The sequence below is a fragment of the Macrobrachium rosenbergii genome, chromosome 13 (assembly GCF_040412425.1).
Source record: "Macrobrachium rosenbergii isolate ZJJX-2024 chromosome 13, ASM4041242v1, whole genome shotgun sequence".
In the NCBI taxonomy this organism is placed as follows: domain Eukaryota; kingdom Metazoa; phylum Arthropoda; class Malacostraca; order Decapoda; family Palaemonidae; genus Macrobrachium; species Macrobrachium rosenbergii.
In genome coordinates, this window is record NC_089753.1 from 1,784,634 (window position 1) to 1,812,200 (window position 27,567).

The 27,567-nt window shown below is 43.5% G+C and overlaps 1 protein-coding gene and 1 non-coding gene across 4 annotated transcripts in view; both read right to left on the reverse strand.

Annotated features, from left to right (window-relative positions):
- The window catches only part of LOC136844856 (E3 SUMO-protein ligase NSE2-like), a 297,320-nt gene that overhangs the window by 106,311 nt on the left and 163,442 nt on the right, over positions 1-27,567 (reverse strand). For all 3 annotated transcript variants that reach the window (XM_067114096.1, XM_067114098.1, XM_067114097.1), the window contains exon 4: positions 9,989-10,184. In XM_067114096.1, the coding sequence (XP_066970197.1) occupies positions 9,989-10,184 (196 nt within the window). The remainder of the gene's footprint in view (positions 1-9,988; positions 10,185-27,567) is intronic.
- On the reverse strand, positions 8,289-8,394 carry LOC136845380 (U6 spliceosomal RNA). Its single transcript, XR_010855163.1, has one exon. It is a non-coding gene; the product is annotated as a U6 spliceosomal RNA (small nuclear RNA).

Sequence of the window (27,567 nt, forward strand, 5' to 3'; positions counted from 1 at the left end):
GATGGGGAGGGGTGCCCTCTCTAGTATTTCCCTCCTCTAGCTCTGCCTCTGTTTCCTCTTCCGCTCCTAGAAAGTCGTGGACGAAAGGGGCGTTGCTGAGAGGAGGTCTTTGTGGTTTTAGGAGATGGCTGTTGGTCCCTGCAAGGACCTGTCCTAGCCTGTGATTTCCACTAAGAAGTCTGTTGTCTCACTCTGACTATGTTGGAATGAGCAGGACCCTAAGACTTGGAGACCACTTGAGGAACCAGAAGGTCATTATTGTCAGCTCCTCTCTGACTGATCGCAGCCTGAATCTGGTCTTTTGGGAAGAGAGAAGATGATTCCAAGATTGTTCCATTCCTTAAGGCTAACATAGACCTGGGACTGATGTATTTAGACACCCTGGAAAGAGTGGAGTCCCTTCTCATCAGCAACCACTGTACCCACATATTATCTGTTAAGTGGGTCAAAAACGAAATGGTTTTGCCTCCAGATAGCAAAAGACAAGAAGGAGGAACACTTCTTAGTATCCTTTGTGAAGGCTGAAGATGAAATCTTGCTAATTGCAGTAGACCACAAGTCGAGCCAAAATCTTGCCAACTGCATTAGACCACAAGTTGAGCCAAGAAATCGCTTGTAAGGCTGTGGAAGGCGAAGCCTCCATTGACGCTGCCTCTTGGAATGTAAAAGAGGTGCTCCCCCATGAATTTGATCCAGAGAAAGGCTCGGTCCCAACCAAACATCAGGATCCAACTGTATTGGTTGCAGGATGACTCTTGGAGTGGTATAAAAGCATCTATGCCTATGACAAGGAGGAGGAAGCAACTTGAAAGATCTGCTTGAATGAAGTGAATTGTCTTGTCCATAGATGAGAGCATCCACTTGCTCTACGGCAAAATCAGCAAGATCAGCCAAGAGTAATCCTACAGACGCCTTTGCTTCTTTCTTTGAGCCTAGGAACTTCTCAAGACCTGAAGATTGTTCTGAAGGGGTGGTCACATTTTCTTCCAAATCGTTGTATTTGCAAATCATTTCCACCACTTCACTATATGTCTTGCCCAGTCCATTAGCATTAATGAACCTTACTGGGCGGTGCATTGTCCAGAGAATCAAAATTTACAATCTCATTACTAAGATGGGAAAAGGCACTCTCTTTATACCACTTAAATCCCAAGAGGTGGAAGGAATTGGGGATGTAGGCCTAGATGAAAATGAATCTAGAGGAGATGCAGCTCGATGAATTTTGCATGGACATTTGGGACTATAATGTCATGGAGAATGGTCTCTACTAAATGAACGTCATGGAGAACGTCTCTGCTGTATGAGCGCTGCAGCAGCTGATGTTGTGGCCAAGTAGGACTTCTGTAACGAGAAGACCTGTCACGGGCGCAAGAGCGCAGCCGAGACTGCTGTCATGGCTGTACATGGGATGAAGTCTGTGGAGAGGAGTCACATCTACGAGAACGATGGGGTGACTACCATGTGACAGGCGAGAAACGTGGATGAAAAGAAGTATGTGGAGGTTGAATCTGTGGCTGTACAAGGCTTGATTTCTTGACGGGAGCCTTGTCATCTTTCCTTCTTATGGTTGGTGGTCAGGTAACTTCTGCATGATAGGGAGAAGGAATTACAATCACTTCTGGCAAAGCTTGATCTGCTGCTTTACTGTTCCTAATCATAGATGAGGAAATACAAGATTCTGTAACTTCGTAATGACTGGAAGAAGATATGGCCATGATCGAGTGGCCGTGTGGCTTTGACGTAAAAACAGCCGTGAAGGGACCTGTAACAACCTTGGAGAAGGGAAGACAGCCGTGAGGAGACGAGTAACCATCCCTCCCCACCGATACGGGAGAAACAGAGCAAGAATCCAAACGGAGATTGCGAATCTTCTTATAGGGAGAAATCGCGAAGTCCCTTTTCTTCCCACGTCTTCTCAGAACCACACGAATAGAAGAGGAAGATGAATCCTGAGAATCTGGAGATGGAGATCTATGACGTTTCTTCTGAGGCATCGTAGAAATGGAGCTGTCGATCTCTTCGAGGACTGCAGTAGACAACGAAGAACCGCTTGCATGAAGCTGGGATGGAACAGCCGTACGTGGAACATCATATGTTGAGGAGTTCATGGACGTAGGCATACAAGCAGATGTAATGGCAGTAGACACACAAGCAGTCGTCACAGAGATAGCTGCGGAAGTCATTCGTGTAAATGACATTGACACAGAAGATGAAATGTCCCCAGTAATAGAAGGGGCAGGATGGGAGGCCATAAGATGTGAAAGTAGTCCCCCCAACCGAGATTCTCTGGGAAGGCCTAAAGTCGACCAGTACTCATGGCACTGAGAGTACAGCAGTCCCCAGTTAACGGCAGGCTTGGTTAATGGCAATCCGGTTTTATGGTGCTTGTTTAGTGACAAAAATCGGCAATTTTCAGTGCCAAAAATTGGCGATTTCCACTTATCGGCGCCGATAATTGGGTACTGGTGCCAATACATACCTAACAGAGGCACCGATAACCGAAAATCGGCCCTGATAAGCCCCGGAAATCGCCGATTTTCGGTTATCATCGCACCCCTAGAATGGAACCCCCGCCAATAACAGAGGACTGCCTGTAGTGACATTTACATCTGAACCTGGAACTAAATCACAAAAAGAATCTTGTCCTCCTTCCATGGGGGGGAGGGATGTCCCTACCCCCTCAGAAGGAGCAACCAAATAAAAAATGAGATCTCTATAAAGCTCTTATTATCTTTGACACTTTTTTTATATAAAATATATAAAATACAACTCTGGTATACAAAACTAAATCTTTCAGTGAGTACTCTTGAACAGCTTTTGCATAACTTACAATTGCACTATATAAAATAGGGTTAAATTTTAGCGTATAATGGATATTTCTATGTAAAAAGGTTGATCAAAGTAAAGCTGTAAGGATTTGTGTCCTGAGAAGAAAAACAAAAGACAACAAATATACTTACTTTGCTCCATAATGTTTTTAAAAAGAAAATTTTATATAACTGCAGTGTATATACAGTAATAAAGTAAAACAGGTTTTGCATGGATGAAGTTCAATTGTTATTTACTGAATAAAAAAATAAGGCTGAGGAAGACTAATGCATTTTGATAAAAGGTTGATGTTTATATAAATAAACAGAAAATTTAATCATGATTGAAATTACAGTATACGAGTACTACAGCATTACTGATAGTCATAAGAATGAGTATCATATCAGCCATGATGTAAAATCTTGGAAATCTGTACTTACTATGGTAAGTGAAAACCACACCAAAAAATTCCTTTTTCTTAAGTTACCGTAGTTTTAAGAGATTTTTAATTATACTTGACCATGACATTCATAAGTCTCCTTTATAATAATAAATCATGTAAAACAATAAAGAGGAAGAATTTTGCTGATCTTAGTGTGGTAACAAAAATTCACAATGATAAATTTTTCTTCCAACAGTTTTACATCACTGTTTTTCTTAAAGATTTCATTAAAGAAAGATTTGTCTGATATTAACCAGTGTATGTAAAGATGAGTGCATTTTATCAACTTCTCAACCATATATGACTCACATGAAAAGATGATGGCAAGGGATATTATACTTGTTTTTATAAATGCTTCTGCAGTTGTAAACATCTTTAAGCACTACCGTCATTGACCAACCTGGACCAGAGGAGCTACAGGGATGGGTTGAGAGGAGGATTGGAAAGGGTTAAAGAGATACAAGATTCTGTGAGACTACACCAGATCAGGGGGAACTGTATACAGTATCAGCTTGTAGCTTGGCTACAGAGATATTTCAACAAGTGGACTGAAATGGCTGAAGGCAGAAAAGAGTTTGATGACTTGGCAGATTTGTTCACCTTGGAACATTGCCAGCTCATTTGACTGAAATGACACTACTCCTCAGGGAAAGAGTAACAACTGACATGGAAGAGATGGTGAAGTTTGTGGAGAAGTACTTGGAGACTCATGTGAAAAGCTTATAGAATGTCAGGAGCCAGTGAAGAAGTCTAGTAGGGATATCCAGAGACCCAGGGACTACAGGATGGCTACAAAAGCAGACAGACACAAGACACTTACCCAAAATCTGTTCGCTTATCAGGAGTAGGGACCAGCAGAATTTCAAGCAAAAGGCAGCCAGTGGTATGGTAGTGGAGGAAATGAGGGAGGTGACCTCTATCATGATTTGTGAAGATGTTGAAGTAGCCCAGTAAAAATATTATGCTGAAGATGATTATGCTAAAGCTGGTAGATGGAGCTGAACTACCTTTTGTGTCAGGAGCATGCCAATTAAAGGAGCAAAGGAAGAGACACCTTAATTTACCAGTTATACAAGCAGGGAAAAGATTACTGTGCTACAAGATACAGGTTGTATAGAGCAGTTGTATGTAGATGTTTGGTAACCGAGAGGACCAGATGACTGATAATAAATCAGTTTGTGCACTCAATGATGAGTATAGATAACCAGTTGCAAAGCAGAGGTTTATATAAACACTCCTTACTATAATCACTAGATAGCCCTATTTATGACCTCAATCTTGGAAAAATTCCAAGCATAAAGGACCCCAAAGAAATGATTAAGGCCAAGGCTGAGATGGTTGAGAAAACTCTGAGGACAAAAGACTAAATGGACAAGCCATAGGAAAGTGATGCCGGGACAGATTTGAAGAAGTTAGTACCAAGTAAGCAGAGCCCAAGTCCAGTGGGAGAAGTGCAGCATTAAACCACTGGCAGTAGTTTCTAGCATTCCAAAGATAAGAGTGAAACAGTTACAAGAAGCTCAACAGAAGGATCCTGTTTATCCATGCAGTGGCCGCGGAAAAACTAATGTAGAAGACAGGACAAAGGATGAAGGCACTTTCAAGGTAAAGGCTAATAATGACATTAAACTGTGTTCTCCAAGGCAAGGTGGCTGGAGAAGTGAGACAAATCCTGGTGCCAGAGACATATTCGGGCCCAAGTGATGAAGTTGGCTAATAAGTCAATTGTTGGTGGTCATCTTGGAGTTAAGAAGACTGTTGACCATATAATATAAATACATTAGTAATTTTCACTGGCCAGGAATGGTTGTGGATATCATCATATCTTGCAGGTTCTGCTAAATTTGCCAGACTACACCAAGGGACAGTACCAGCAAGATACCACAGGTAAGATGCTGCTGATGGAAGATCTGTTTAATAAAGTAGCTGTGGACCTAATTTGATCTACATTGCCAGAATCAGAGACAGTACATCCTCACAGCAGCAAACTTTGCTACAAGGCATCAAGAGGCAGTAGCACTCCATAAAATAGAAGTGAGCAGGTAGCAGAGGTGTTACTTAAGTTTCAGCTGGAATGGATTCCACACGGAAATGCTCAGTGACTGAGGTAGTTTACTTACGAGATGATCAGGGTGGGGTGGTGAGCCATCTAGTGAGCACAAAGCAACTGTTTATGACATTACATTGAATGACAAGAAACTTCTTCCAGTGATGAAAGCAAGAAGGGAAAACTATTGGCCACAGCAACAGAGGAGGAGCCAAAAAATACTAATGGCATAACCCTCCCTGATTACTTCCACTATCCAGACATTTGCCAGACACTCCAAAAGGCCTGCAGCTGACCTCTAACTGGAAACTGTGAGTTGCGTTACTATTCTTTTGGGATGTGAGGAGCCTTGCTCTTACTAAATCCTGAAGACAACCCATAAAAGGGCTCCAAAGAGGAGGAAGAAGCCTGAGATATAGTCTGATGAATCTTAGAGGACAAACCAGGAACAGTTGCATGTCTCTTCATGGCTGACTTCCAGGAATACTTAAAAAAATTCAAGGTTCTCTCGAGTAGAAAAATACTCCCTCACCACTTTCAAGAAAGGAGGATTAAGGAGGTGTTCAAGCAACAAGTCGAAAATTGCAGCCAACTTCAGAATAAGTGATACCCTCAGAGTGAGATAAGAGCACAATTGCTCTTTCTTCTTAAGAATAGCATTAGAAAATGAAAGTGACATCTTCCCTAAAGCATCAAAGATTGTTAACTACAGTTAACTAGGAAGTCAGAAAGCTCCAAGAACTCTTCTGGTTAGATAGTGCCGAGCACTCTGGAACAGGCACTGGGCGTTCGTGAATTGGCACCAGGTGCCAGGAAGTTGGTGCCAGGAGCTTTGAAGCTGATTCCAGGTGTTTGGGTGGGCACCGCTAGGGAGCATGGGTCCTAGAGGGTTCAATGTGCTTTCTACTCTAGCTTGGAGCCCAAGTAAGGTCTTCCAACAAAAGAATGCTCAGGAGAGAAAGGTACTGTCATTCCAAAGGAAGTCAGACCAAGGAAGAGACAGCAGGACCCACAGCGAAACTGCAGGAAGGCTGTGAGATTAAGCTAGCCTCCTTGCTGCTTGACAGGAAGTGGAGGATGGCAACCATCAACTGTGTGTATCTTCAGCGGTTGTGAAGAACCAAAGAATGTTATGGTGCTTTCTGTCTGTGCCAGAAACCTTGGAACTGATGGATGGAATTGCAAAACTCTCATATGAAGTCTGTCTGACTTGACTAATGTCTTGGTGGATGACAGAGTCCCCAGTAGACTCATCCACTAATGTTCTCAGTAAGAAGAAAAAATGGGCTGGAAATTAGCGGACCGTATGAATGTAGCTGTGATTCTCTAGGCTGACAGAAAGCCCAAAAATTCCAAGAGTTGAGACTGTTACCCAGAGATTCCAAAGAAAAGAGTGGAAATCTCTTGAAACCATCTCAACTTTCCTTGTCCGTACAGGACAGAACTAAGAGACAATCTGAGACGATGTCTCTCTGTAAAACTTGGGAGTCCTCTATTTTCTTAGCCGGTGCTCCTGCTGCCAGTCATGAGAAAAACCTTTTACTTCATAATTCTTGACAAGATCTTCAACAAGGAGTCTAGTTCCGTTGAAGCACCAGAGGGAGGAAAGTCCAAGACACCTGTCTTGCTCCCTTTTCAACAAAAGTCAAACTCCCAACTCCCTGAGAGGCTTCTTGGAGGATGACGAAAAATGCCAGAGGTGGGAGATTTCTTCAACAAGCTCATAAATTCGGGACACAAAAGTCCCCGTCTGCAAAGGACAGGACTCTGAGACACTAAATGTCGCTAAAAAGGGAGCAACGTCGGCTCGTCTTGAACTCAAGGGAAGGTGGAACAGACTGAAGAGAGCCAAAGCACTTGTGAGTGGTCTGTATGATGCTCAGAGGCGTGAGTCTGATACTGAAGAGTTGGCCCCTGGTGATCGGGGACTGGCGCCGACCACTTGAAAAGCCGGAGCCAGGCATTCAATTGGAGACTGGCACTCAAGAAAGAACAACAGTGTGTTCTTAGCAAAGACGGGTGCTGAGTACTAAAGAGGAACTGACGCCAGACACTAGTAGGCTGGCGCTCGGCGCATGAGAGTGGGCAATGGGAGCTCTGTAGGCTGTCACCAGGTACTAAAGAGAGTACTGTACCAAGTGCCTGGGAACTGGTGTCAGGCGTTCAGGGATAGGAGCTGAGAGAACAGGAACTGGCGCCAGACACTAGTAGGATGGCGGCAGGCGCTCAGGATGGCGCCAGGCGCTCAGGAAGATGTCAATTTGACAAGTGCTGTTAACACTATACATCTATCAAGACACCTTTCCAGTGGCTGTCTAACACTGTACATCCATCAAGATGCCTTTCCAGTGGCTGTCTGCCGATACCTGGGAATGCACTACAGGTTCGACTGAGGGGGCAACTACCCGTGGGCAAACCCCACCGATTTCCCTTGGACTTCCAATATGTCTCCTCCCAGGTTTAGGGGAGTCTGACAGGGACCTCTGTCTGGGAGAGTCGGCGGGGCAAGCAGCCACATCCTCCAATACACATCCATTAAGATGCCCTTTCAGTGGCTGTCTGTCGATACCTGGGAATGTGCAACAGGTTCAACCAAGGGGGCAACTACCCGGGGGACTTCCCACCAGCCTCCACTGGACTTTCAGTATGACTCCTCCCAGGTTTAGGGGAGTATGACAGTGACTTAGGTCTAGGAGAACTGGCAGGCTGGATAATCACCTCCTCCACTGCACAACACTTCACTGTTACAAGGTCAATTTTCTGATAACCCAGACACAAGACTGGCAATGGCACGGGAAGGAAGAGAGGGAGCCAGGCGTAGGAGGGAGAGAAAAATTGTATGTGAGAGCTGGTGCTGGGTGGTGGGTGATCTGGGCTGGTGCCAGGCTGTAGCTGGCACCAGGCAAGCTAGTAGCTTGGGAGCTGGCAGGCGCTCCTGGTCGCTCATAGTATGAGCTGGTGCCAGGTGAGCTATAAGTCAGGTTGGCACTAAAAAATGATGAATGCTTCATGATTTGTGTGTCATCCTTGCGCAGGGGCCATGCTAACCTTCTCTGTATCGTTCTAATTTTAGTGTATGTACTGCCGAAGCAAGTACCGGAGCATGATTCTCGGCTGTTGAGAGCATCTTCTCTTCCTAAAGCCCATCGCAACCAAAACATTAAGCACAATTTCTCTCCTACTACATTCCTGCCCTTACACTTTTCCAGCTCTGCAAAGGAAAGTGTGATAAGCAGATGTTTAATCTTGATTGCAAATTCGCTACAGTAGTGAAAAAACTGATGAACTTGAATCAACTTAAAATAACAAAACAAGAAAAAACTGACCCTGAAAGCTTTCAGCTTGAAGGCTACTAAAAAAAAAAGTGGTACATTAATACTTCACCAAAATCCAGTTATAAAGTACAACTGGAAATTAATGAACAAAGCTGCTACAAGTACTCGATGTTTACTTCAAGCATGGCAGAAACAGAATGAGGCTGTCTGGTAAGTCATTCCTAGTATTCCCGTCAGTGGGCGGGACTGGTCACCTACACAAAGCAATCGAAGTGCTACCACGAATTTGAATTTAAGCTGCCACGCTAGTTAGAAATTATAGCTTGTAATTACTTGGTAAGTTACTTATGTAAAACAATTTGCTAATGCAAAAATCACTCCTACAAAACCTGATGATTTTGTTCCTACTGTCAGTCAAAAACATCCTGAGCAAACAAGGCCAAAAAGTCACAATACTGTGAAAAACAGCCAGCAGCCTAACTAGCAAATGCACTGAGCACCACACAAAATGGCAGCATGAAGACTTCTGATGAGAAGAATTCTGATGAGAACTAAAACATTTGTGATACACCTGGTGGAGAACAGGTGAACTAGACAACCCTCCAAGTCAGCCAAGCAATCTTCTTCTTTATTTTGAATGCAGATACAGCCTGCTAGTGCAAAGATATAGCTAACTCTAACAGCAGGTAAGATTCATCGCAAACATGAGTCAGGTAGTAGCAACAGAATTGCAAAGGATTAAGGAAAATGCCTACAATAACTGGATTTTGGAGGAAACTGAGGAGGATGGGAGTTTTTCTGGTTGAAAATCTCATTATTTATGAACAATGAAAAGATATGTCTGTTACACAAGTCAGTATCACTACTAGACTGTGTTCAAACTCTAAGAAACAGTAAAGTTAGCAGAGAGGGCAGAGGTCCTTTGCACTTTCCTTGACAGTGTGCTTGTACAAGTTCGTTAAATTTTATAGAATTTTAGAAAAGAATAAAACAATAAGAAAAATAGTTGTGGTGTATTCATTGTTGTCAGGTGGGTTAAGAACACACTTAACATTCTGGGTAATGGAAACAGAAACCCACAAGATTCTTGTGTATAACTTGTTTATTGGTAAATATTTACATATTACTTTGATCTCGAGCACTTTCAGGTCCTAACTGTGACCCTTTTTCAAGAGATGAGGTAGTCAGGCTGGTTCAAGGCCTTGAACCAGCCTGACTACCTCATCTCTTAAAAAAGGGTCACAGTTAGGACCTGAAAATGCTCGAGATCAAAGTAATATGTAAATATTTACCAGTAAACAAGTTATGCACAAGAATCTTGTGGGTTTCTCTTTCCATCTTCAAAAGAAAACTGAAAGAAGTTTATGTTTGGTTCATTCTGGGTAATACAACCAAAGAGATATATACAGAACTTACCTAAAACCCTTACGCTTTTTTTGTCTGATCATTTGAAGCACACTGGATTTTTCATATACATGTCCACAAATTCTATTCCGCACAGGTTCTGTCATTCGAGTTTTTGTTATAGGGTCAATAATGTTAACCTCTTCTTCTGTAGCCACAAGGTCATCTTCAGCAGTAAAAATCTTTTTTCTATCCAAATTCTGACTATCTGAAACATAGATTTACTATTACAAATTCAGTCACCTTAGATTTGAAAACTTAGGGATTTGGGGCATCCAGTAATGTTTAAGTCCAGTAACATTTTTCATGTAATCCTCCGATAAAGCCTCTATAACCCATATGCAGGTAATGAAAACTCACAAGAGCCTATGCTTGGACAACTCATATAATTACATCGCATTACAATAATCTAATAATTTTACTTTCTGTGACAATTACCTTCAAAACTGTCAAAAGTAGTGATTTTAAGTGTGAACTTATAGCTTTGTACAGTAGGACCAAGTGATGCAGTTCAATGTTCACTGCCATTAAAGATACTCAAAACAGGTTGTGATAACAAAACATTAAGTGATAACACAGCATGATGATGATTCAAAGCATAATGTATTGTATCACTGGCTAAAAAGAGCTCTGAAATACTTTCAGAAAATTTTGTTCATCAATAAAAGGATCTATTTTTTCACTCTGTGCAAAGAAAGTAAATTTACTATTTAGAATATGATCACAACTCAAATGAAAATTTTATCAAAAAGAAAAAAATCACAATTTTTGAAAGTAAATTGTTATTTTTCCTAACTATACAAACCTGAGGTTCTTTACATTAGGAATTACTTTCAGCGTAGGCTGGAAACAGCCGTTAAACTCTTGAGCAAGGTGGTTAGGCAGTAACTACCACCAGGTAGGTGGGAATACACGCCTGCCCAGATGTAAACATTCCAGTTTGCCTTTCGGTCCATGTTCAGATTGAGGGGTGGCATGAGGTGGGCATAATATGTAATGTAAAGGACCTCAGGTTTGTACACTTACGAAAAATACAATTTACTTTCAAAAATTGTGATTTGTTCTGACACGATATGCAAACCGTTGGTTCTTCACATTAGGAAGACTCACTGGCTGGAGGGAGGAATATGAGTGAGTCTCCTGAACTGACTGGAGTTCTGCACACCTGGGCTACTCCTCCTGGTCAAAAGAGCGAGGAGGAGTACCGTGCCTCTGACATATGATCGGAGTGTAGGAACTGCAAGATCAAATGTCAGATACTGGACCTTTTCGAATGAGTGAGGAAACGTAACTCCTACGAAATAGCTGGAAGGATCTAGAGTCGGAGGCAGTAAGGAAAAGCCGAGATAGGGTTCCCTTATTGCCAGTCTCTCCTTCCTCCCCTTGCTAGAGGAAGGAGCAGAATTTCTTCTATGATTCTATAAGAAAAATAGAACGGGTGCTCGATGTGTAGTCTTACCGCATCAGCGCCAGATCCAGCATCTATTGGTTCGAGTCCTATTCTCATCCCGAAGGAGGAGAAGTTGGAGGACGGGGAAGGAGCAGGAAGAGAGGCCAATCACTCTCGGAATCCCTCTCACTTCCAGAGCCAACACCTTAGGCGAGATGCTACTCGTCCTCTTGAAGGAGCCGGGTAAAACAACACAACTTGTTGAGCAGCCACCATAGGGCCAAGGAAAAAAGGTTCCAAGGGCCTGTGGGCAAGACCACAGGAAGATAAGTGTGGTCTATGAGACCACATCTTGCTTCCAGACAGACAGAAACTTCCGGAATGTGAGGGATGGACAAAGCCATCGACTTCATGAGCTCTCGGGTGGAAGGTACCGGTATCATCATCATCAGCTGCCGAGTACCTCCTTTGATCGCTTCATGAAGTCAGGAGGAAGATGTGTCCTTAGACATTTCTTCCTTGGGAGAGAGAGTACTAGTGAAAACATTGACGACATCTAGGTTAGGAATGTCGAGCCTTTCAGAAAGTACCACAACTCCTTAATAGGACAAAGTAACGAATGATCTGGATCATCGACACAAAATCCAAGAAGGAGGGGAACAAGAAGGACTCGAACCTGACAGTAGATGCCAATGGATTCGGAGTCCACCTACGACATCCAAGGAGGAGTCGACGTATGATCCCCATCCCTGTTCTTCCATCTTCTATGCCAAGGCCAGAGTAAGATGAGAGACGGTCCTAAGAGGGCACATCTCTATCTGACAACTCTTGTAAGGGCGCGTGCAGAGCATGGACAGGAACCTTAAACGAGAGTCACATGCCGCCCAGGGAACAGTTCCCTGGGACAGCACGACCGAAGAAGCTTCTCGTCCATAGCTAATTCTCGACTGAGGAGATGAAGGCTACTTCAGAAAGAAGACTAGGTCGCAAGAGCCTACGTTCTTCACAAATGAAAGGGAGAGAAGTAATCCTTGGCGGAGAAGACAAGGAAGTCCAGATTTGAAGAGTGACTCTGACCCGAGAAGAAGTTCCGTCAACGACACCCACTAGCGAAGACGGATCCAGTCCCTGGGACAGTGTTGCAGAGGACTTCAAGGGATATCCAGCTATATCCGTTGCTGCTCGCGAGAAAGCCTGTGCTTGCAAGGAAAGCTGGAAGGTCTCCCAGTCCTGAACACACAGGATGTACTGCCTCAAGAACCGCTCCTTGTGTAGCTGCTACTGGAGGTTGGGTCAAGCAGAACTCTTTTTGATGCCTTGGCTATCAGGTCGGATGAAGGCAAAGTCTTCAAGTATTTGTCTATAACTTGGGGTGAGTAATGCTTGTGAACCCCTAGCGAAACGGACAAATATGGAGGGAAAAAACGTAGATATCGAATTTTCCCCAAAAAAGGCAGCATGCCTCACTGGAGCGGCCCCTGGTCTGGTATGAAGGAGCGAGAAAAACTACCGACTTGTTGTGCATGAATCTTTGTGAAGAAAAGAGTGAGAAGCACATTCCATCCCGATCACTCAAACCCGAGGCCAGGCTCGCCTACCAATACATCCCCATCGGGAATGCATCTGGTTAATTGAGCTGTCGAGTGTGGAATAGAACACTCCAGTACGTGCAAATGTCGATAGATGAAACAGGAGGAAAAAACAATTACCTCTTGTTTGTCGACAAATGCCACTACTGTGGTTTTGTTGTTCAACGAAACCAGTGAGTGTCGCAAAACTCATCCTAAATTCTAGGATGGCCAAAAGACTGCCCTGAGCCCAGGACAGTGATGAGAAGGTACTAATTGTCTTGGTCACACACTTTCAAGACAAGGTCTTACCGGTGTGACCCTATTCCTCAATCGGTGAATCCGCAAGTAGACACAAGATGTGAGGGGGATATGCAAGCATATTCAAAGGTTCCTTCAAACAAGCATTAGCCTAACTCTTTCCTCATACTTTGAAGAGGAAAGAAGGATGGAGGAATGGAAGTGGACTTCCATTCTCCACCATGGGGAAGCTTCTGCAAGATGACAGGGTACCGAGACAATTAGCTCTAGCCGGGCTGGCATTTCCCGAAATGGGACCATGGGAGAGGAGGCGGGATGGAAGTTTGATGAAAAGAATTGCCAAAACCTAAGGGAAATGGATACTTCTCCTGAAGGAAGCCATTCCCAGGTCTCGGCAATGTCGCTGCCAGCTCCAGAGACTCGATAAGTATCATTTCATCCAGGCATCAGCAATAGAAATTTCTGGTCAATACTTCTTTTCTTTCTTCCCTACTTTCTTTCTGGTCAATACTTCTTTTTTCTCTTTCCTTCTTCCCTCCTCCCATATGGGAAAGAGGGTGGAAAGAGACACAGTTATGTGCACTTTCCTAGAAGGGAAGAAGAGGACTATGTATTCTGCAGTCTTCTTCTGAAGCCTGAGACTTCTTAGCTAAGGAGTTAAGGCGGGCTGGCTTGAACTCAAGGTCGAGTCGTGATGACTAAGACCCCGAGGTCTTTGCCATTGTCCAAAGGACAAGGCAGTGCCCTGGTACAAACCTTGATTACCGAGGTATCTGGCAAATTTCTGAAAGAGAAAGGCAGAACCAAGTAAAGGTTCATTCCTCAGGCAAGAAGAATTCATATTCTGTCGAGGCAGGGGAGAAGCTTGGTGTCTCGACCTGAATTAACTCCTTCAAAGAAAAGAATTCATCTAGTCGAGAATGCTCTCGGAAGCCAGGACCGAGGCAGTCCCTGACACTCTCGGCCCCTCGGGAACGGCAAGGGTTGTGAGTGATGAAGATTATTCATTGGGGGAGTCGCGGTCCCGTCCCGGGGATCCTCACGCCAATTTGTCGGGGTGAAGTTCTCCGAAGACACAAGGGCAATCACAACTTGAAGAGGAAGACCCTCGCTGTTTCTGAAGCGTGAAGGTCCTGTAACTCTCCTCTTGGAGGGAGACCTTGACAGATCCCATGAAACCCTCCTCGGCTACCTGGTTATACTGTGAGAGAATCGGGGGACCGACACCCAAAGCACGCCAGGCAGCCGAACTCAGAAGATAAGTTCGTCGGAGCTCTCTCTTTCTGTCTCGAAACTCTCGGAACAACTGAGAGGAGAAGAGAACAGGTGAGAAGAAAGAGTACCCCTACCTGTACTGCCAGTAAGATAAGCAGGAAAGGCGGACCATGAGCGATAATCAACCGAAGGAGATTACTGCCACGCGGGGGAAGAAGAGCACTTGTGCCGTGGCAAAGAGCTTTCCTGGGAAAAGCAAAAAGTTCACTCGGACATAGCAGAGAACCTGAATCGGAAAAAACCATGTAGGGCCGAGCCGCACCGAACTGAGCTGATCACGCGAACGCGATCAAGCTGGTCGGTATGCAGTGGACTGGGAGGCAGGCAGGGTGAACCGAGCAGAGCTGAGCCAGTCTCGTAAGCATGACCAGGGGCCGAGCCTAGCCGATCGCGCGAACACAATCGGAACTGGGCAGGGCGGAACTCGTCTGCCGTGAACTATTGCTAGTTTCCCAAACTCTAAACTCCTTCAAGGCTGAGGCCCCTAGATAAGAAGGTTCAAAGGGGAATTCTGTGTCTGCTATCCTGCATGCTCAAACCCTAAGGTTCAAGACACAAGAATGAAGCCCTGCTGAGCAACTGAAGCAGCTGGCAGGCAGTATCGAGACACCTGGCGTCTAGGCACCCAGACACCTGAGTGTCTCAGCACTTTCTCTCGTCCTGTGCCTCTTGTCAGGAGAGCACTCGTGATTCATAGAATTTGAGCTACCCACGAGACTCCCAAAAATCGGGAGTGGCTGCTTTCAGTTTCCTAAGAGACTGAAAGAGCCAAGCACAGAACCAGTCTTAGACACAGACTTCCAAGACTGGCAACGAGGGCGTGGCCTCGAGAGGCCATGCCCTCGTGGCCCCCGAAATGCCAGACCCCACAGGAGAATGCGAATCGGTTCCCGCCCCACGGCGGGAACAGCCAACATGAGAAACCTGTCTCCCGGAAGAGAGTCAGTCCCTTAGAAGTCTCGCAGGACTCCTGAAGGGAATCTCTTCCCTGCTTCTTCTGGTGTTCGAACTGACAGGATTGAGACACCAGGCTGGGAACCCGACTGAGCACTGGCAAGCACTCGGGGAGCACTTGTGGTGCTGGCAGGAAGAGCTGAGACACCTGGGTGCCTCGGCCCTTTCTCTAGCACTGCTCCCGACTTGATATTCCATAGAATCTCGAGGACTCGGAGTGGCTTGCGAACAAGCGCCTGAAGCAGCCCCTGTCTTAGAGTTGGAACCTCTAGGACTGGGAACGGGATCGCAAACCGAGGTCTGCGTGCCCGTGGCTTCTGAAACACAAAACCCAGGGCTATGCAAATTGGTTTCTTAACCCGAAGGTCGGGAAGAGCCAACAAGAGACCCACTGCCTCCTCGGAAGGAGGCAGTCCCTAGACGTCCAATGGCATCAAGGGGAAGAAGCAGCCTTCCTCTCCTTCGGCCGATGGAGGTCTGTCCAATTCCTGGGACTCCTTGGACCTCGGGAGAGGAAGGGAAGAGGCAGCAGAAGACGAAATCGAAGATAAGATGAAGAAGACAGCGGCTACTTCCACAGGGCGACTTCCTTCACCACCACTCCGACATCTTCTACATGATGGTGGACACAAAACATCGTAACCTCCAGGGCAGTCAGGCAGGAACACAATGGAAGGTGCCCAGGACACCACCACCAGGAGAAGCAGCAGGCATGATCAGGACAGCCAATGTAGGAGCTACGGCAGCGGTTCAGAAGGCAGGAGCTACTGCAACGGCCAGGAACATCACTTCCACAGGGCGACTTCCTTCATCTTCATGCCGACATCTTCTACAGGATGGTGGACATTGTAACCTCTGGGGCAGCTGGCAGGAACACAACGGAAGCAGCCCCGGGAACGACCGCACGAGAAGTGGCAGGCATGATCAGGACAGCCGATGCAGGAGCTACGACAGAGGTTCGGAAGGCAGGAGCTACTGCAACCGCCAGGAACGTCACTTCCACAATGCTACTGCAACAGACATTAATGTCACATGAAAGTCACCAGCAGCGACAGGAACGATTAGGGTGGCTGCGGCAGGAGACCAGGAAGAGCAGCCCAGAGACTGTTGTTGAGTTAACAAGAGCACAACACAGGGAACAGCAGGAGCAGATGGACCAAAGATATGCCAGAGGCAGTGCAACAGCATACATGAAGACCAGCAATGACAGCGATTGATCCACATCGGCATGAACAGTTAGAACAATCCCAACGTGGAAATATGTCATCTAACCACGTACTGTGATCGATCCCGAAGCAACACTAAATGAACATCGGGACTCCTTCACGTGAGATATCCCCTGAGATATCCAGCCAACTACTGCTGTGTCTGCGATGCTCATTGTCAACCTGAAAGAAAAAGCAAAGATGATTAGTAGTGGGAGACTCCTCTCGCTACAAGGGGAACTGCCCTACACAGCAAGAGGAGGTACTCTAGAAGAGGTCGCCGGATCACCCCCCCGGTCTTCGCCCGATGAGCAGGTGAAGAGGGCGAAGGAGAGAGATCTCTACTGAAGGGGAAAAGGAAGAACCTATGGGAAAAGAAAAAGGACGGAGGGGAGGCCACCAAGGGTGCCGTGCAAGCGAAACTTACAGACGACGCCCGCAACCTCCCACTCACGCCGTAGTTTTCTAACCGCAGGCAGCAAAGCAACACTCAGCATAAGTAGGAAGGAAGTAGTGATGCCCCTTGTACATGGAGGGTGGGAGCCCAAGATGGGAAGCGAACTCTTACATCCCAATCAATGTAGGGGAGCGAAGATATTACGTCCCAAGCTAATATCTCCGAATGTACAGGGGAATCCCTTCAGTATCTACATAAAGGGCTACTGGAAGAGAAGCATTACCACTCGGTTACGCTTCTCAAATTACACCCTTTGCCGTCAAACCCAAGACACAGCGCAGGGAACAACGGCTTATGCAAGGTTATCACAAATTGTGGGTTTGTATTAACAGATATCAAACACACATATACTGTATATACACAGAAATACAGAAAGATCCCACCAGGATAATAAGACCTTAACGACAGTCAGGCAGAGAGAACTGAAAACACGTCTGCAACACATGACGGCCAAAAGCAAACTGGAATGTTTACATCCGGGCAGGTGGGTATTCCCGCTACCTGGAATTAGTTACTGCCTAACCACCTTGCTCAAGAGTTTACTGGCAGTTTCCAGCCTATGCTGAAAGTAATTCCTAATGTAAAGGACCGACAGTTTGTATATCATGTCGGAACAAATAACAGTTTCTGGAAACAAATACAGTATACTAATCTTCTTGACACTATCATTTACAATAAAAAATTTTAAGAATCAAATCACAAACACCTTTGAATTTACTATATTTATAACATTTGGCTGATTTCTCTTCATTACATCTAAAGTTAAAAATGATTTCTAGTAAATATCTTATATTTGGGGACAAGAAGCTAAAAGAAAAGAAAATACAGTCATAATACACTTTTCTGCCTTTGCCACATGTAGGAGGGATTATTCAACAGATTTCCACTTGGAGCAGTTAGATATGCTGTTAACAACTAATACAAATTCTTTGACATACAACCCATTAAGCATATATGAGCCTAACCTCACAGTCAAGACTCTTAGATTAGTTATATAGAAGAGGCAACATAAGAATGAACATGTGGAGCCTAAGGTAACTCCAATGCTAGACACCAAGCACTCAACCACTAACCACATTGCTGACTCAACACCATCGACCTCTCAAATTCCTGTCTAAATACAATTGACTACCACCACTCCTAGTTGTATTTTCTGACATTCATCTTTATTAGTGAATGAGTGTGAAGAGAATCAAGGAAAGAAATACACACTTATCAAAGAAGAAACACTTATTGAACTAATTTCAGCACATGCATCTGGAAGTAAATGTATGAACATAACTCCGTAAAGTTTATAAAGGATGGATTTGACACAATTACAACCAAAACTGTAGTAATCCCCTATTTATCTGTATTCACAATATCCAGACACTGACATTATCAAGGGGTCTGGAGCATCAATAAACAGGCAGTCTCCGCTTACCAGCAGCATCGGTTAATGGTGTTTCAGTGTTATGGCGCTTGACTAGCAATGTTGTTAACCAGATTTTTGGCACCAGTATGTGATTTTCGGTGCAGCTTAGCAGCTTATCAGTGTCGGTAGATGGTTTATTGGTGTCAATAACTGGTTAACAGGGCCGTTAAGCAGTTGACTGGTGCTATTATTGGCAATTTTCGGTTAGCGGCACTCGGCCAAGACTGGAATCCCCCTGCCGTTAACCTGGGAACTGCCTATATATGAAATATTTATACATTATCACCTCAACTTAACAGACAGCCCAGGGGTCTTCCCATTCTGTTAAGTAATGACATCTGTTTAGTAACAAATACTGGCATATAACCTATATGATAGGGTACCTTGGAGCTAACTCTCATAGCTTACAGTATAGTGCAATTCCATATAAAATACTTAATAGCCTATCCTAACCAGTACAGTATTTTGTAATTATCATTCACCTTAAAATTAAGAAATTATTCAATTAATTTGTATTCTTCCTAACATACTAACCTGAAGGTCTTGACATAGGATTTAGCTTGCAGATGCAAGCTGGAACAGCCATTTAACTTTCAGACAAGGTCATTAAGTACCAACAGAAGGGGAGAAGTCCTGCACACTACTCAATCTGCACTACACTTTGCCTTTCGGCCCAGGTATCAGAATGAGGGGTGGCTGAGGTGAGCCATAAATATAAAGACTTTCAGGTTTATATGTTACGAAAAATACAAATTACTTAAAAAATTTGCTATTTTTTTTCTACACAAATACAGTACAAACCTTTGGTCTTTACATAAGAGACTTACCCACTGGAGGGTGAAGTTTGAGTAAATCTCTGAACCGACTGGTCGGTTCACCCACCTGGGAATATCTTCCTGGTCTGGAAGACTGGGGAAGGAATCTCCCACCTCTAGCTTGTTGGACATATGGAATGTTGCAACTGCTAGACTTCTGGGCTTAAAGTAATGCGTTGCATCGTTACTTTGTAAAACGGCTTGGAAGAACCCAAGAGTGCTGGAGACAATAAAACTTGCTAATAAGACCTATGGGTTTGTTTTTATTATCTATCCTTCTCTCCCCTTGCCTAGAGAAGGGGGGAGGGACACAGATCCAAACCATTTACATAAGATGAGGGACAGGCGTGACCGCATAACTGCTTGTATTACCTGCTGAAGTGACAGGTTCTTTTGTAATGCAAGGGACGGGGAGATGCCCCTAATTTCATGATCTCTTGCCCGGACTGAAATCCTGTCTACCTCGTCAGACGAAGAGTTGCTGTCTCACGAAGCTCAAAAGAAGATGTGCTCTTCAACACCTCTTCCTTGGCCAAGATGGTACTAATAAAGAAGCGTCGGCACTCAGGCCTGAGATACCGAGTTCTCTTGAGGTAATACTGCAATACTCTAACTGGACAAAGTAGCATCTCGTTCCAATCAAACCTACTAAGTCCTTTGGGAGGGGATCAAAAAGGACTTGAATCTGGCATCAGGGACCTACAGATTCTGAGTCTCGGTTACAAATTTCAGGACCAACTTGAGCGTAACAAATCCCTTCCCATCAAGCGCTTAGCATCAAAGGGCCATGAAGCTACCTACTCTCTTTTTCAAAGCTAGGATAGGCAAAGAAAAAATGGTCATAGAGTCAGAACTGTCTGATGACCCTCTCAACAGCTTGTACTACATATGAGCTAGGTTCCTTAAGATGAGAATCACAACCCATTTGAAGGCCTGAGTTCCACGGGTAGACAAGACTGTTCAAAACTTCTCAGAAGTATAAAGTTCTCTCATTGGGACGAGAGATCTATTTCCTTAAATTGAAGGACTTGGCCAAAGGCAGCTGTGTCCCTCTTAATAGCAGAGACAAAGAGAAGCTTCTCACAGTGAAGAAGGGTGCAAAAGTCCACTACCTGCTGAAAAGAAGCTCTGATTGGAGAGATACCCCGTCGGTTACACCAACTACAAAAGACGGCCCATTTCCCCTGGTACACAGCCGCTGAATATTCAGCAATTATTCCAGACATCTCCTTGTTATGTGCCGAGAAACAACCCTCTCACTCACAGGAGATGCTAGATAGCCTCCAGGTGTTAAGTGCCATCACCTCCACTGCCTGATGATGCCTCTTAATGTGTGGCTGGTACAGAAGGCTGTGCCATGGGCAAATCTCTCTCATACAACAGAGCCAGAAAGTCCAGAAACCACTTGCCATGTGGCCACTGAGAGCCACCAGAGTCAAACTGAAGTTCAGGGTGATCAGAGCCATGTTGATCACTCGGTCCCACACACCTGCAATGAACATTCTTCCAGGTGTGTGCTCTATCCCTAGCAGATGTGCCCCAAAATACGAGCACCTAGGAAGGGGGAGTGCCCAATGACACCCCTAAAGAGAGGCTCCTGCTGTCTAACCACTAAGCTAGCTCTCTCTCCTCACTTCCTCCGACAGAGGAAGATGAGAGAAAGATGAGTCTCTCGCTGGAGACACACCAACCTTCATTCTCTGCTAAAGGGCGCAGGGGTGAAGTTGCTCCGAGGGCCTTTGCTCCAAGGGCCTAATTCTACAATGACGACAGGTGACCCAGAACGATGTGCCACTGCCAAGCGGGTTGTTCCTGCCAAGACAGGAACTTCTGAGCAGCCTCTCTGAACCTGCTGATATGAGAATCCAAGAGGAGGACCCTTGCTGCTGTCATGTCTATCAGCATGTTCAGAGATTTAACCTTCTGCTTGCACGTGAGATCTGATTTCTAGATGTTGATCACTATACCCGAGTCTCATGCCATACTTTGTAAGATGGTGCAACAATGGGTCCATCAGAAAATCTGTTCTAGAAGCTTCTATGGCGTGACCGAAATGGGTGTTTTTCGAAGAGCCAATCAACATGCAGAAAATTAAAAAACTCCTTATAGGGGAATGGTGATTGCCTGTTGTAATTAGCTTCGCCCATATAGTGGTATACAAGCATAAGATCTTGTCCTGCCCAAGCAAAGAGAAGCAGCCAGCCCTTCCTGCTTGTGATAAGAAGTCATTAAGCCCTTAATGCCTGAGACAAAAAGAAGCAGTCAGCCCGCCCTGCTTGTGATGAGAAGTTCCTAAGCCCTTCATGCCCAATATGAAGTGAAGATGCGAGAACCATCTGAATCATAAAAATTCCTGCTAAGGGCATCAGCTACAACATTATGTCTACCTTCTATATACCTAAGCTTGGCATCAAAATCCCTAACTGTCAAAAACCACCTAGCTCTCTTAGGAGAAAGATCAGGCTTATTAAAAAGATCCAACAACGGCTTACAATCTGTAAGAACCTCAACTTTGCTGCCCAACAATAAGATCTTAAAATGAACCAAACTAGACACTATAGCTAACACCTCTTTGTCCATCATGCACAGACATCTCATTACTCCCTCGTGTCTTAAACTTCCTACTGTAGAACGCGACAGGATGCAATTTGCCCTCAAATTTCTGCATAAGGCAAGCTCCTATGCCCTTGTGACTGGCATCTGTCACCAATGTGAAAGTTTGCTCGAAATCTGGAAACTTCAGCACCGGGGGACTCATTAAAGCCTCTTTAATTTTCTGAAAGACCGACTGTTGCCTCTCACCCCACACAAACTGCACATCACCCCTCAACACATCTGCCAATGGAGACAATAGGGTGGAAAAGCCTTTCACAAATCTCAGGAAAAATCCTGCCATGCCCAAGAAAGAACGAATCTGCTTCTTATTTTTAGGAGTAGGAAAATCCATGATAGCCCTAACCTTGCCCCCATTTACTCTGACACCTTCCTTAAAAATAACATGACCCAAATATACTATCTGCTTCCTCAAGGAATCACACTTGGCTAATTTAATCTTCAAACCTGCTAACCTAAGCCTCCTCACAACCTCCCTAAGTACCTCTAAATATTCCTCTATAGAATCAGTGGCAATCAAGATATCCATATACACATAAATACACTTCCCTAAAAACCATGGAAAACTGTGTTTACCAATCTCGTAAAAATCTTAGGGCTACCTGACAAACTCGTAATGTCCCTTTGGCAAAGAAAAAGCAGTATATACTTGCGACTCTCCTCAATAAGCGGAACCTGCAAAAGACCCTGCATCAGATCAATTGAAGAGTAGATATTTTTACCCCTGATTTCTACAAACAAATCTGGCAAACACGCCACAGGATAGCGGTCTGGGATCGACTTATCATTCAACTTATGAAAATCCACACACACACACATGTACTGAGCCATCCTTCTTAGGCACTGCTAACAATGAAATATTAAAAGGTGAGGAACTGGGCATAATTATACCTTCCTCTTCCCACTTACTGACCTCCTGCTCTATCTGTTCCCTAATCTTAAAAGGAATCCTATGCAAAGGGACAAAAATAGGCTTAGTCTCATCCTCTAAATGAACCTTGTGTTCTAACACATTAGTTAACCATAACTTATCCCCTTTAAGAGTGACAATATATGCAAACTCAGCCAAAACATTATCCATCCCCTCTATATACTCTTTATAATCATCAGTAGCTAAATGATCCCTAAAAACCTATCTCCTAACCTGTAATTCTGCCTCTGAAAATTCATTGTTTTACCCTACAATAGCAGCCAAATTATTGTCATCAATCCAGACTTCAAAATCTACCACAGATGTATCCTTCTGATATCTCCGAACTGAATCGTTACAGTTTAGTAATTCTACCCAAGTAACTCCTGCATCAGACACATTGTTTATAGAAACTGTATTCACTAAACCCTTGAGCTTCTCACTACCCTCAGTCACACACATCTTTCACTCAGACTATCACCAGAGCAACCATACCTGGGCCCAAAACCACATCTCCTGATAAAATACCTTTATAACACTTCTTCCCCTCAAAAACATATTCAGTATTAACCTGTAAACCGTTATCAACACCCGATCCCATATCATGATCCCAATTAATCTCATCAATATCCTCGAACGGGACAAAAACCCAGGTACCCCAACAGTTATACTGCCTACCCCCATATGAACTGAGATTCTGTTTTGCCAGCAAGCTGGATGACCCAATAACAATGTATTCCCAAAAGCAGCCCCTTGTAAAACCAAAAATGGCTCTATAAAAACTTTACTTCCCAAGGACAAACAAATGTCCGTGCAACCCAAAACACTCAACCTATTTGCTTGAACATCACATGCTGTCTCTTTAGTAGGCCTCAAATAGCAATCAAAGAACATCGACTGATATAAATCATAATTCATCAGATTAACCCTTAACCCTTAAACGCTGAGCCTCTATTTACAAAAGTGTCTGCCGTACGCCGGTGGGGTTTGGGAGTAAGAGCCGAAGCGGAAAGAAAGTTTTTTTCAAAAAATCACAGCACGCTTAGTTTTTAAGATTAAGAGTTCATTTTTGGCTCCTTTTTTTCTCATTGACTGAAGTTTAGTATGCAACCATCAGAAATGAAAAAAAATATCTTTATCATATATAAATATTGGAATATATGACAGCGCGAAAAAAAAATTCATATATAATTGTATACAAATCGCGCTGTGAGCAAAATGGCTAAAGCTAATGAGCTATTTTTTTTTCGTTGTATTGTACACTAAATTGCGAAGATTTTCGTATATAACAAATTGTAAAACGATCAAAGCAACACAGAGAAAATATTATCACAAAATGATGCATGAATTCATAATGCGTGGATGAAAAAATTTTTTTTTTTTTAATTCACCATAAATCGAAATATTGTGCTAGAGACTTCTCGTTTGTTGTAAAATGAAGGTAAATGATTGAATATTACTAGAATGTAAGAGTTTTAGCTTACAATTGCATTTTTCGACCATTTCGGTCGAGTCAAAGTTGACCGAAGGTTGAAATTTTGGCACTTATCGTGATTTATATGAAAATATTTCAAAATTGATAAAAGCTACAACCATGAGTTACTTTGTTGTATTCTACATGAAATTGCACACATTTTCATATATAAAACTTTATGTAACGGCTAATACAAAACAGTGCAAAAATTACGACAAAGTGACTAAAGAAATTCTAAGATTTTCAGCAGAGTTAGTGCGTACGGAGGTAAGGAAAAAGTTTTCAAAAATTCACCATAAATCGAAATATTGTGCTAGAGACTTCTCGTTTCTTGCAAAATGAAGGTAAATGATTGAATATTACTAGAATGTAAGAGTTTTAGCTTACAACTGCATTTTTCGACCATTTCGGTCAAGTCAAAGTTGACCACCATGATTTATATGAAAATATTTCAAAACTGATAAAAGCTACAACCATGAGTTATTTATTGTTGTATTCTACATGAAATTGCGCATATTATCATATATAAAACGTTATGTAACGGCTAATATAAAACGGTGCAAAAATTACGACAAAGTGACTAAAGAATTTCTGAGATTTTCAGCAGAGTTAGCGCGCGCAGATGTAAGGAAAAAGTTTCTTCAAAAATTCACCATAGAGCAGGTGGAAAGTCCTCATTTTGATGGCAGTTGGTCATCTAGTGACGAGGACATCACGCCCAATGTCAGTGATGATGAGTATTTGCCCCCAATGTCCGTACGAGAGCCACAGCATGAAAGTGAACTCGAGTTCAGTGGTTTCAGTGCTTATGAGGGAGGGTCTGAGGAGGAGGGGGCACTGATTGTGGCTGGTGGGGACAAGACAGAAAGTGATGGTGAAAGTGAGGGAGATGGGCCAGAAGTTTCGTGTTCAACGGCCTACTGTCATCAGGCACTACAATAGGCACATGGGAGGAGTTGATCTCTTTGATCAACTCATCCAGTATTATCCCTTCACCAGGAGAACCAGGAGGTGGACACAGAAGCTCCTCAAATACCTCCTTCAGTTGGCCCTCCAGAATGCCTACATCCTCTACTGTGAGTACAATTCAGACACCCGGAGGTTGTCCCACATCCAGTTTCTCGAGGTGGCCGGGAATGCCCTCATAAACTTCAATCCTGAGGATTGGCCTTCCAACACCGCCCCCCTGCCCCGAGCTCCAGATCTGCCCCGAGAGGATAGGGCAGATGTCGCTAGGAGGGCCAACCTCGGTCCTCCTGCTCCTGCCGACGCTGCCCCTGCCCTTGATGATGCCGCCCCTGCTGATGCTGCCGCCGCCCTTGCTGCTGCCGCCCCTGCTGTCCCTGTCCCTGCTGCTGCCCTCCCTGACATTCCAATGTCCCGTTGGGTAGTGGACCCTGTGTGTCGGCTGCAGGCAGGGGATCACACACTGGAGCCCCTAGAAGGGCGTAAGCAGAAACAGTGCCGGGTGTGCCATGTGAATAGCAGAAGAAGAGACACCCGGTTCGTCTGTCACACCTGCAAGGTAGCACTTTGCAGGATCGGGGAGTGTGACCGCAAATACCACACTGCGGTCATATATTGGAGTGCGCCTACCCGAGGGACACTGGAGTGCACAGCGGACCGCCGAAGGGTGGCCCATCTGCAGTAAGGGCGCGCGTCTCCCTCCTCCACCTGTACCTCATCATGTCGAGAGGAAAAAAATGCAATACTCTTCAATGGAGGAGGGAGAAAACAAGAATTGAACGAAGAGTCAGGATTATGAGTGAGTAGTCTGCATTGATTTTATATTTAATTTTATATTTATTACAAGTTTTTATATACCTGTATTTATTGGTTTTGTATATTATTTCGTTTTATGGTTTTATGCAAAAAAAAAGTTTTTCACCTGCATTCCTTTTAGTTATGTATTCGTACCAAAATAAAAAAAAATATATATATATATATATGTGTGTGTATGTGTGAATGTGTATATAGATATAGATATAGATATATATATATATATATATGTATTTTTTGGTAAGCAAAAAATCTTACATTCTAGTGATATTCAATCATTTACCTTCATTTTGCAACAAACGGGAAGTCTCTAGCACAATATTTCGATTTATGGTGAATTTCTGAAAAAAAAACTTTCTCCTATATATAACTCCGCTGAAAATCTCAGAAATTCTTTAGTCATTTTGTCGTAGTTTTTGCACCGTTTTCTATTAGCTGTTACATAAAGTTTTATTGAAAATGTGCATTTCATGAGGAATACAACAAAAATAACTCATGGTTGTAGCTTTTATCAATTTTGAGTTTTCATATAAATCACAATAAGTGCAAAAATTTCAACCTTCGGTCACCTTCATTGCAATTGTAAGATAAAACTCTTACATTCTAGTAATATTTAATCATTTACCTTTATTTTGCAACAAAAACGGGAAGTCTCTAGCACAATATTTCGATTTATGGTGAATTTTTTAAAAAAACTTTTTCCTTACCTCCGCGTGTGCTAACTCTGCTGAAAATCTCAGAAATTCTTTAGTCACTTTGTCGTAATTTTTGCACCATTTTCTATTAGCCGTTACACAAAGTTTTATATTAGCCGTTACACAAAGTTTTATATATGAAAATGTGTGCAATTTCATGTAGAATACAACAAAAAATAACTCATGATTGTAGCTTTTATCAGTTTTGAAATATTTTAATATAAATCACGATAAGTGCCACTTTCAACCTTCGGTCAACTTTGACTCGACCGAAATGGTAAAAAAATGCAATTGTAAGCTAAAACTCTTAGATTCTAGTAACATTCAATCATTTACCTTCATTTTGCAACAAACAGGAAGTCTCTAGCACAATATTTCGATTGATGGTGAATTTTTGAAAAAAACTTTTACCTTACCTCCGCTCGCGCTAACTCTGCTGAAAATCTCAAATTTCTTTAGTCACTTTGTCATAATTTTTGCACTGTTTTCTATTAGCCGTTACATAAAGTTTTATACATGAAAATGTGCACAATTTCATGTAGAATACAACAAAAAATAACTCATGGTTGTAGCTTCTATCAGTTTTGAAATATTTTCATATAAATCACGGTAAGTGCCGAAATTTCAACCTTCGGTGAATTTTTGAAAAAAACTTTTTTTCATGTCCGCGTTACGAATTCATGCATCATTTTGTGATAATATTTTCTCTGTGTTGCTTTGATCGTTTTATAATGTGTTATATACAAAACCATCGCAATTTAGTGTCTAAATGTCTGTCCCA